Source organism: Saccoglossus kowalevskii, chromosome 21 (genome assembly GCF_978046115.1).
Source record: "Saccoglossus kowalevskii chromosome 21, keSacKowa6.1, whole genome shotgun sequence".
In the NCBI taxonomy this organism is placed as follows: Eukaryota; Metazoa; Hemichordata; class Enteropneusta; family Harrimaniidae; genus Saccoglossus; species Saccoglossus kowalevskii.
The window spans coordinates 10,142,072-10,154,242 of NC_140661.1; the positions used below are offsets into that span (position 1 = coordinate 10,142,072).

The 12,171-nt window shown below is 38.1% G+C and overlaps 1 protein-coding gene across 1 annotated transcript in view; it reads left to right on the forward strand.

The window, feature by feature from the left end:
- The first annotated feature begins 4,565 nt into the window (after nucleotides 1–4,565).
- The window catches only part of LOC100375976 (atrial natriuretic peptide receptor 1-like), a 48,610-nt gene continuing 41,004 nt past the window's right edge, over nucleotides 4,566–12,171 (forward strand). Inside the window, exon 1 of the mRNA XM_002737264.4 lies at nucleotides 4,566–5,464. Within this exon, the coding sequence (XP_002737310.3) occupies nucleotides 4,693–5,464 (772 nt within the window). The 5' untranslated portion in view covers nucleotides 4,566–4,692. The remainder of the gene's footprint in view (nucleotides 5,465–12,171) is intronic.

Here is a 12,171-nt window from a genome sequence, read left to right on the forward strand (position 1 = left end):
CATTTTATCACATCGAACAGACATCCACCGTGCACAATCACATCTACCATACATCACTCACACCCATTTCCCACAAAATAACAGCACTTATATGCAATATTTTATTTTATGTATTTTAACAACGTCAAAATACGTCATCCATGTAATATACCCATGTAATATCCACTTGGCGGGCCAATATACCATGTGATATCTATTTTTATTCAATGTCATGTGACCGAGTCACAACCAATCACAGCGTGCATGATGCCATCAGACACGCCGTCGTCGACGCATTGGAAATTCTTGGTCAATTCGCTCTCCAACTGAATAATGCTACTGTTATCGCCCGACTTCACCGTAAGTCACGCTGACCTTCTCTTTCTCGTCGACAAAAATATAGCATAATACTGAATTATACTTTGTGTAGAAGGACAAAAACACTGGTGTTATATCTACTAAAGTAATGTTGTCAGCTTCTTGAGCTCGTCAGTAAAAATGACAGCTTTGTGAACAACGTCTCCTTTGCCTTGACTTGTAATCTACTTACTTATGGCTGCGAACATCTCCGTTGAATAAATCAAAATTTCGGCGCATCGGAGGTTGGTTATAATATACATCATAGGAATACCGAAATACAAAATGTTCAGAACAGATTGAACGAACTATTTTGTATGGGGTCCGGTCAAACTCTGGGGGCTGCCATTTTTGTTTTTATTATTAGAGGACACGTACGCGCGTAATCGTTCCATATTTGGGATTCGCATTTCCAAATATGGTCGGCTGAAAATAACCAGTGCAATATCGCTTCGACTTGTGGCGTTACGATGACAGATGTATAATAATACCTTTGAAAGCCATATCGAAGTGACCGAATTTGCTTTCCAGGTATTGTTTGAATGTGGAAAATGTTAATTATTTATTGCGATCCTGGTCCTCTTGCTGCCATTCTCTAAAAGAATATTGTCCAATTCGGACGCTGAAAGTTATGCATGCCTCTTCAAAGCCATTGCGACAGAATAAATAACAGCGACGGCAAAGAAAACGAAATCAGCGAGCGACAATTTGTTATGCGCAGTGGCGATGCGCATTAAGTAGTGTAGTGACGTCATCCATATGATATACCCGTGTAATATCCACTTAGCGGGCAATATACCGTGTAATATTTATTTTTGTTTAATGTAGTGTGACCGAGTCTCAACCAATCACAGCAGTAATTTGTGTGAGCGTTGCGCCAAGTTCAGAACTCGTACTCGTGATTTACAGTAAAAGATCGCATAGGATTCTGGGAAAACCAACTTTTATCAACACAAATGTCGTACATGCGCGGTACGACAAACACCGACCTTTAATGTTGGTGATGAAAAAACAGGTATCCGCGCGGTGCATTGCGGTTTGCAGTTCTCAATCACGCCTGAATACACCGTAATTTAATTTTATTTTATAAAAATTGTTGGATTTGAATGCCAATATTGTCGCTCTTTAATGATTTAGAAGCTCATCGTAAGTGCAAGCCATGCATTCAAACAAATCATATTAAAAGTTCTTCCCATCATAACAACATTGTACATTTTCCGACGTCAACCAGACCAGGTCGAAATAAAATACCCGCGCATTTGATTGAGAAAAAAGGAATGCTAATACAGCTGAGACTTTGGCCTCCACATTTGAGGGTACAATTTCCATTATTGTAGGTTAAAATTTATTTCCACGATACGTGGCATGGAACAATAATCTGAGGTGGGAATAAACTTAACTGCCTTGTTAACTACAGCGTTGGTCGCTTGGTGGCGCTCGTTATAATGTGGATACCGCATAAGCAACGTGAGCAGTCGCGTTAACTTTGGGAACATTATTCCACACTTCACAAGCTGGTTCCTCAGTAATGTCTGCAGGGTATATACATACTGCGCAATGTGCAACCACGTGGAAGTACGTTTTGTTGGCTTTGAAATAATACCCATAATGAACACGAATAATGACTTGTCGAATCCACATCACGCGATATCCTTTGACCGCGGCGCTATTTTGTTTTTAAATACCAACAGCAGACTGAAAAGTAATCTCATAATCTACAACCTTGTCAGTGTTGGTACGTGATCTTTATGAATATTGACAATGAATTTTAGTTTCAAAGTCGCATTATTTCACTCTTTTTCGCTAAATAACCAATTCTTGAATACTAAGTGAGTAAGATGATGTTTTGTTTACTTCAGTCTCGGGCAAATCCATTTTCTAATGTAGATAATATAGAAAATTGCACATTCAAAATATTTTCGAATTCACACAATATTCCGCCAAAAATCCAACAAATATTTAAAATTCGCCAATTCAAAAACCCATTTTGATTGTCTGATATTAAACAGTAATTCACATCATTCGTGAGAAAGCCAATCGGAGTAGTCAGCGACAAACAGTTTAAATAACTTCTGCTTTCACGATAAAGAAGGAGGACAAGAATTTTTTGGTTTTTTGTTCTGGAATTTCAAGAAATTATAATAAAATATAGCGTGTTTGTGCTAACGAGAGTTGATGTTATTGCTTGAGATATTAATATTGACATATATGCACAGAGCAGTGTTGGCTAAAATTCACTAATCTTGCCATCGCGGAAGAGTTTTACCAAAACCGCCACTGCCCGCGTTCAATACAAAATCACATATATAAACAGTTATCTAGTAAACAAGAGCTGTGAACGTAGCAATATATAGTGCATTAACTTGGTTGACAGATAAACTTCCGTTTAAGATTTTAAAACTTAAACAGTTTTCTAGAACAGAATACATCTCGCATTAAAACTTAACGAAAAACAAAGTTGTTACAACACTGACTACAAGAGGGCGCTCACATTATCAATCCAAATACTGAAGCAACTACAACGTAGTCACAGGCACTGGCAATTTACAACCGTCGTCAGTTCATCAACTGCCTCGATTCGACCAGAGACATAAACAACGTTCTTGTTTGCTGTATTTTTTTCATATCCATACTTGGTTAACCATCTGGTCTCCCCAGGGTCTGAACTTCGTAAATTGGCGACCTCAAGAGGGCGTTTTTTAACCTATATAACGCATTCAAGTTGCACATACATTACTTAGTGATGAGGATATTTGCTTAGTCAGTGTTATCTGATAAGTGAAATAAACCCCCCAGGTGTCGTCTGGTCAAAGGTCGAAAACTTATCGTAGCATTCATCAACCTCACACAAATAAATTTATCAACATATGTCTCTTTTGGACGGTGCGTCATATATAATTTTAATGTAACCCGACTTAGACTTTAACCCCTGTAATATCACTTAGTTTTAACAACCCCACGACTAATCGGCAAAACATCGTCGTCATCTACTCACGCCTTGTATGTTCAAATTTCGCTGTCCATTTATATGAGAGGTTGGGTTATTGTTTTGACACGCACATGTTAGCACGTTATTGTGGACGTCTGAATTGGTAACGGTGTCTTTACATGTCAACGTGTTTAGTAGCGTGACATTGCGAAAAAAAATCTCTCGCCGGCTTGTCACCTAATCGGTTCCGTTGCTTTTGCTTGTTCTTTTAATGATACTCTGGCGTTATTATTAGCGCCTGCAAGAGCGATGGTTGTCGCATAGCGCGTGTTCGATTTTCGTCAAAAGCAAACAATGTTTACAAGCGTTGAATACGTCGCGAAGAGACCAAGCGCGCTTGTGAAGTTCGCGTAAACAATAATACTGTTCACACTCCGTGTACACGCTTGTAAACGGCACTCAAATAAAAGCCACGAAGCGCACGTAAACACAAGTATATTTAACAAGCGGTGACTCTGGCCACGACGTTTTAAAGTAAAGTTTCCGTCCAGATTTGTTAAATTATCACATTTTATATATAGTTCATAACATTATATTCTGAAGTTCTTTCTAAAAAATTGTCGTAAGTCATTCACGAGCATACCAATCATTTCATCAAAATGACATTGATGACGCTTATTAAATAGTGACGATATGAAGACAATTATCAAATAAGTTCAGTGACCGTTTTTTGATCTACCCGGAGTTAATACCTAAAACGACAAGACTGTTACAGTCAAAACTAATTCCCCCACCCGGATTCAAAATCGAATAAAACAAGCAAAAAATGCGGAACTGAGCTAACCCGTCTATCGACTAAGCGCGATCACACGCCAATTAAAATATCAGCACTATCTACAAACACGCTGATTACTCGCCTCAGTGTACTATCGCACGGCATCGGGGGTACATTATTAAAAAATGAACATCGGGTGTCATCTATATGCGCGTGCGCAATTGGGTGCTTGAGTGGTTCGCTTAATCCTTGAGGAGAAAAAGGGCCAAACCATTGTTACACAGTGCTTTCAATCCGTACGGTTGGTACATGCTGTCGGTACTACATTATATGGACACGTTTTAATACACAATTCTCGTGAGTTCCACCATCCGTCGCCTTCGCTGAAAACCATTACACCCTGTCGAAGCTGCTTGCTAGCATAAAGGGGTAAGCGTAGCGTAGGCACACAATATGTCTGGCTCGTGTACACCTATGCAGATACTCATGAGATAGGTATACGACGACGATCCACACGCAGTTGAATAGACGCCGTTCTTCCGTATACTAGAATTACCACCTTGTGTATATGCAATCGCTCTTATTGCGGCACACCGCGGTATTTGGGGTCCTACGCATTTTACTGGATTGCCAGTTTTCATAAACTATAACCATGGTTGGTTACATGGTTTTATATCGGTGGTTCTTCTTTATATTTGCGTTCTTCCAGTACGAATATGCACACAGTGCGTCGTCCGAAACTATCGTTCCCGACGGCAACGACTTCACTCAAGTTAAAATGGCCGTCATCCTTCCAAAAGACACTGACCAGCCACCAGAAATACGACACTATCCATACAGGTTTGAAATGGTATGTCCTGCAATCGACATCGCCGTTGAGGGGATTAAATCGCAAGAAGATTTCTTCGGAGGACGAAATGTAACTCTGGCTATTAGAAAGGCCGATTCAGCTTGCTCTAATCTCGTATCTCCGATTCGCGCCGTGGAATTCATTACGGAGAAACAAGTGGACGTATTTTTCGGACCAGCGTGTGACTATGCCGCCGCAGCCGTCGCCAGATTCGCCGCTCACTGGGATATACCTTTTTTGACGACTGGCGCCAAAGCGAAGGAATTCGGCATGAAAGACATGGCCGATTTTAGTACCTTAACTCGGGTACACGGCCCCTTCTTGAAAATGGCCGAATTTACTATGTCAATTTTCCGTCATTTCCAGTGGAATACAACCGCGATTCTTCATAATGACAAAGACGTGTCTCTGTACAGAGACTGCTGGCTGTTCGGCGGTGCCCTGTTTCATTTGTTTCACGGAGCCGGTTGGTACGACCCTGGCAAGGACTACGCTGGGTACCAAAAATTTATTGAGGAGGACGATCCTGATTATACAGAAATACTCAAGGAAACGGTGATACCAAATGCTAGAAGTAAGTTTTGTTCTCATTATCGCTGACATAATTTTGTAAAGGTTAAAAAACAGGAATGTATGATCACATATTTTGCCGTTTAAAACTTAATTTGTGCGAACACAGTAATAGATTTAAGCTTTGAAGTTCCGATGCATGCTGCAGAACGCGCTGTAGTAGAATGTACCTTGATTGCGAGACTGTAAATGTGGCAGTGAATACAAATTAAACTGTACATTCTGTACAATTTTTACGCGGCGTGAGTTGTACGACGGAGTGGTGCAGTGTTTACGGGGATGGTTTGTATACGCGGTCTTTAGGGTATTATACGTATTGTATGGGTATGGATCCAATACAAACACGTGTGACCGTAGGAACATACAACAGTCCCTTTAGTAGGACATTGATTAAACACAGTTTTGAATATCATTGACCCTGTTTATTCTTCACTGAAATGTTTGATGAAACGTGCGACATGCCGAGAGTGAGTGACACAGTCGAATTAACTATCCCCCGAGATTCCCTCACTCTCTGAGCTGACGTAACGTCTCAATTGCCGTACACATATCGTGGAGTATTCGTTATAATTTCTTTGTAACACTACCATTCAACTGAGTACGCAATGCAGCACGCCCGTGTAAGAATAATACTAACAGTGAGATTACTGCAACATTAGTTTGGCTTTGTTAGCAATATGTACTGCTGGGAATTTAATAATCGGATATTCTCAAGGACAGAAATTAATTCTACTAATGATTAAATATGACAAGTCCAAATGGAGCTCGAAAAACTAAATTATAGCACATAATTTGGGTCTTGGTATACTCTGCGGTAACTTGTTTTGATTTGTCGCCAGAGCAAGGGTCATGCGTTGTTAACAAGGTTGCGCTACTAGAGAGTACATGCACTATCATTGATGACGGAAGTCACGTGATAACAAGAATGCTAAGTTGACATTTATAACCATAAACAGCGTGTAAGAATATAAAGTGAAGTAACATTTCGTTACAGCCACGGGGACTGAATCCGGTTTTAAAGGAAGTCGTCGTCGCGGCGCGTCAACGCGTGTAAGAGACGTTATTCGGTTATCCGAAAACGCGAAACGCGCGCCGCGTGACGACAACTGCTTCGCGAATAAGAAATCCGTACTGGCTGACGTCCATCGTCAGTAACTCGCATGATTGGGGCTGTGCGCTGGGTATGCAAAACTACTCATGCGTACTGGATACCCGCATAATGAATAGACGACTCGCATAAAAGAAACGTATGATTAAAGACTGCACGATTCATTTACGGGAATCAATATCTTAGGGAATTTTCACTCGCGCCAACAAAATTACACTGTTCAATTTCATTCATGTACGTTGCAGACATGCATGTTAGCGCATTGTCCAACTCCCATGAAGCAGCGAGAAGAGTATTCTTACCGCCTATTAACCGACGGCCGTTCTATTATTGAATAGTACACAGGAACTGTGATTACAGTATGGGGCATGGTGGCATTATTGTTACGAATGTCTATAACGCTACTGCGTAATTGTTGGGATAAATAACTCATTTTAATGTCAAATTTGGTGGTAAATGAACATTCACTTTATTCGTTGCTAAATAACTAGAAATCAAATACACTCAAACAGACTTTTACGTCGCACAGATATATTTTGATATGTTGTTTACAATACTTTTTTTTTGTAAGTTACGAATCAAATGAACATAATTTTGTGTTGCTCACCGATCTTGATCAAAATTTTAAAATTAATCTTTAACAAATTATGCGAGTTGTGAAAGTTCAAGTTTACTTTGGCTTTGAATGATTTGGAAAAGTAAGTGGACGCGCCCTTGCAAAATAGCAATACCCTAAGGCATTTTATTGAGGAGATTAGTGAAAGGAACTGAAGACAATAACTTTAGCATGGAGTGTAATGTTGAGTTATATTTAACAAGAAACGGGTTTCTATATTCAACAATTGTACAAGTCTTTGAATTGAAACTTAACAATGGCACACACAATGTATCAGGAAATCTAACATCCAATGTAAACATATGAAACATTGGCGAAGATCTTGTAACAGCATTGCGATGCAATTTTTCTTTTAAGCAAGAAAAAAAAGCACGATCTCGCGCGTGTCATATGACCATTTGAAAATAACACGTTTTCGAACATTTCCTGTAATTACCACGATACCACGATCCATGCAACCCAAGAGGTCCCACGGCAGTGCTAATTGACTTATTCAAACGTACGGCCAATCGCTGAGATTGGATAATGAAAATTGAGAGAAAAGTGGTACCAATATCGAATTTATTTCGGGTGTCCAACTTGTGATTTGAATAATTGCTATCAATAATTTTGTTGTCACATTTGCTCGTTATTAGGTAAATCTGTTAACGCATTGCTAATTTAAATCAAATTACCACATTTCCCTCTTTACCTCTAGGTCTTAGTCAAAATTTATGAAAATAAAATATTGGACAAACTGAAACTATATAGATATACAATTGATTTTGAAGTTTAAAGGTCGAAAACGATTAACAAGCAAAATCCCAATTGTTGGAACCAGGCAGTAAGATACAGGGACTAGAATAAATATAACAATGCAAAAATGCTTATGTAAAATAAGAAAAAAAGGTTAGATGCTCTAGATAAACATGAATCTTGCTTACAAACTTCAGATAACAAAGTCGGGTTATCAAACTAACTTTTCCCCCACACAAGTTGGGTTGAACCTTCATAGAAACTGAGATTTTTTAAATAAGAATTCGAAAATAAAAATGTTGACAAGCCATTGTCCGTTTCATCATCTGTACCATATCGATTATACGTTGTACATTTCCACACTACAGGCTACAACAGAAATAACGCGCGAGATTCGTCTGGCGTTGCTGACATCTTACGTAATTCCAAATGTCATACATTCCCAGATGCATCAGTAACCAAAAACAAGCAACCACACTATCATTATTAAAACTAATTATACATTTCCAATAAATCACTTTACGCTTGTAATAATATCAGTACAGTATTTATTCAGTGTATAATTGGAATTTCCGTTCAAGCGTGGAGTACCCCTTAACTCATGTATCTATTTGACACCTGACATTTCGATTCTGATCAATCTATGCAATTTGTTTTCTTTACAAACTGATTACTATGCATTAATAATGAATATATTTTCATCTATATCAAATAAGTTGTAATATAATACCGTACTTAACGTCATTTACGGCTATAAATTATATTCAGTGTGTGCACAGAAGTTGCGAACACAATCAATAATACTATTATTTTAATGTGTGATCACACGTTGTTATTGCCCCCCCCCCATTTATTAATGCCTGGACTTTATTTATTATTGCCCGGACTTTAATTATTATTGCCCTGCCTTGACATGTATTATTGCCCAGACTTTATGTAATATTACACGCACCTCATTTATTATCTCCCGAACTTCATTTATTATTGCCTTGACAACATCGATGCGCAGAATTCATTTATTATTGATCGTACGTTATTTATTATTGCCTGAACTTCATTTCATAATACCTTAATTACATTTGTTATTGTCAAGACTTCATTTATAATTGCCCGAACTTCATTTAAATATTGCCTTATTTTCAGTTTTCATTGATATTTGACACATATTTGTAGCTTTGTTTATGTCCATTAAATTGTAAATGAAATAGTTTTGGTTCCTCATTTGATCATCCGTGCTTCCATTCTCTAAATCGTAACACCAATATGCAAATTATCTTATCGTCACATACAAATATGCAAACAAGCTTAAGTCATGTAAACTATACCCCAATGTATAGGGAGTTAAAACATCAAAAATCTAATAAACAACACTAGCTCATCACTTATTCGGCCGTAACTAGAGAACTTCACTCCAGGATCATATGGAACCACCCACAATTACGCAACATATATATACTAGAATACTACAACTGATGACATAATGACATGCTCGTTGAACGCACGCTGCGAGTCTGTGAACGCGTTGAATGCGCACAATAGCATGACGTTGTTTTAAAATAACGTTTTGCGCCATGTCCTTTTTTCAATAGAAACTCTTTCTTATTTCACGAACTTCCATACTTTTTACAATACATCGACAATAGTTGACACCACAAAGTAGCACCGTCGGCACGCGCACACGACCCTTGGCGTGCGACAGGCGCTTCTACAGTCAGAAAGTACACGAATCGGACACGGTATTCTGTCCTCGGTTGTACATGGCATGCTATCGCAGTGAGGGACGGTGGCATATATAATCCTTCACATCATGTCATTTATAAGTGTTTCCTAACATATTTGAAATCATCACTGTTCCATTACACACCGTGCAATGTAAATACTTCACAACACGAAAACAAACATATGACCTGTTACATCAACATTGGAATTGTATTTCCGGAACCCACTTGAGATGAATTACGTCATTGCATGATAATTTAATTGCATTCGTATCAACTGTTCGAGCGATGCGCGGTCACGCCTATTTACAGCTACTGAAACCTCCACATACCTGTCCGCAGATAAGAGTGATATTGTTTGCGTTAACTGCCGTGTTATCTTGTATCCGGCCTTCGCAAATCCTTGTATATACTCTGCATATCTCAGCTGTACTCTGCCTAATATAATTCAGTAAACCTCGAGTCGAAGATCTGATTATTTTGTGTGGAACTTAATCAGACGAATTACATCAGCCGTTATGTGCTTTTTTTTCACAGAGACATTGCTGGAAAAAAAAACGGTGTTCCTCAATAGCAGATACTATCATTGTGCCTAAAAATAAATGTAATTTATTGTGTCACTCCTCTAATCTATTAGATGATTTGAACTCAGCTGTCTGAGTATAAATACGTCAGACGCTACATCGTCTATCCTTAGATCCGGTTTAAACCATGGATAACCTGATATGGACATGAAATATATGTATTTGATGATTTTAACACACCAATCAAACCTTGCCATGGACATGTCTATATCCAGCTGTCTGGAAAACAAAACAAAAACAGGAGATAAATTTAAAGCAATGCACAATTTGTTAATTTTTTCTTTATCCGCACTACAGAAATCCGTTGTTGCCAAGCAACCAATGAAAGATAACTTACAATTTACCCAGGAATCCAGAGCGTGTCAGCGAAATGTACTACATTAACGTGAATCCGGGTCATTCTGGGCAAGGGGAGCATTACAAAATAGATAAATGCGCCCCTAGACACGACGATGATTTTCTGGAGTGTTGTTGTAAAAATTTGAACTGATGAAATAATATTTTTTTTAATATGTTATGTATTTTCACTCATGCCCATTTCACATATAAACCTATGGATATTTCATGAACCCTCTTCGTCAACGCGTACACCCGGTAAAATCCTTTTCCATTGTACTCGTCTGTCTGTGCTTGTTTTTACTTTTGTACATTTCATCTCATAGCCATTACTGTTGTGGCGTACGTCTTACTTACGTTATATGATATTTCCACTCCAAACGAGAAGACAATCAGTTACGTAAAATGCATTGAAACAGCTGCTGATGACACTCTGCACAACACGATAACTGAATATCAATATTTTAAAATCAAAAACAGACAAAATAATTACCCAATTCAGATTTTCAAATGAGATATTTAGAAAGAAGTGCCTCTCAAGCACAAGTGGCACAGATGTTAAAAATAGAGACACCAGTGCAGCGACAGCTGATGTCATGTTATGACTGGGTAACGTCATACGACTTAGTCAAAGCAACGCTGAATTGAAGAGACGCTAACGTAATGTCTCCAATCAAATATCAGTATTTCACATATTTAATTTAATTTTTTTTGTTTCATATTTTCACAATATTAACATCCCAGATATTTTCAATTTCAACAAGTGAGTGTTTCTCTCTATGATGGATATTTAACCAACATTTCGCAATGTTTTGTGTACAGAAATATTATATATGAAGCTGCGTTTTTTGTCACTTTTCGAGCTGTATTATTTATGCAAAACTGAGTCATTGTACCAAAGAATATACATGCTATACAATGCTATGTAGATGCTATGTAGATGCTATGTACATGCTATGTACATGTTATGCAATGATATGTAAATGATATGTACATGCTATGCAATGATATGCACATGCTATGCAATGATATATACATGCTATGTACATGCTATTCTATGCACATGCTATGCAACGATATGTACATGCGATGTACATGCTGCAATGATATGTACATGCTATGTACATGCTATGTACAAGCTATGCAATGATATGTACATGCTATGCACATGCTATGCAATGATATGTACATGCTATGTACATGCTATGCAATTAAATGTACATGTTTTGTGCGTGCTAGGAAATGATATGTACATGCTATGTACATGCTATGCAATGATATGTACATGATATGCAATGATATGTACATGCTATGTACATGCTATTCAATGATATGTACATGCTATACACATGCTATGCAATGATATGTACATGCTTACATCTACTACACAGTTCATTTCGATCTGTACGTATGCAGTTATCATAACTATATTCTGTGTCACGTGATGTATTATTCCATTAGAACAATTCCAGTTGATAAGCAATTTTCTTTATGACTCGGTGAAAAGTAAACGATAATACGGCCTCGTTATTCAACAAATCTCAAACAAGAGCAAATCTACGCAGTAGCACAGTACCTCGGCTACCTTTTGTTGTGTATACATTCATTATAGGT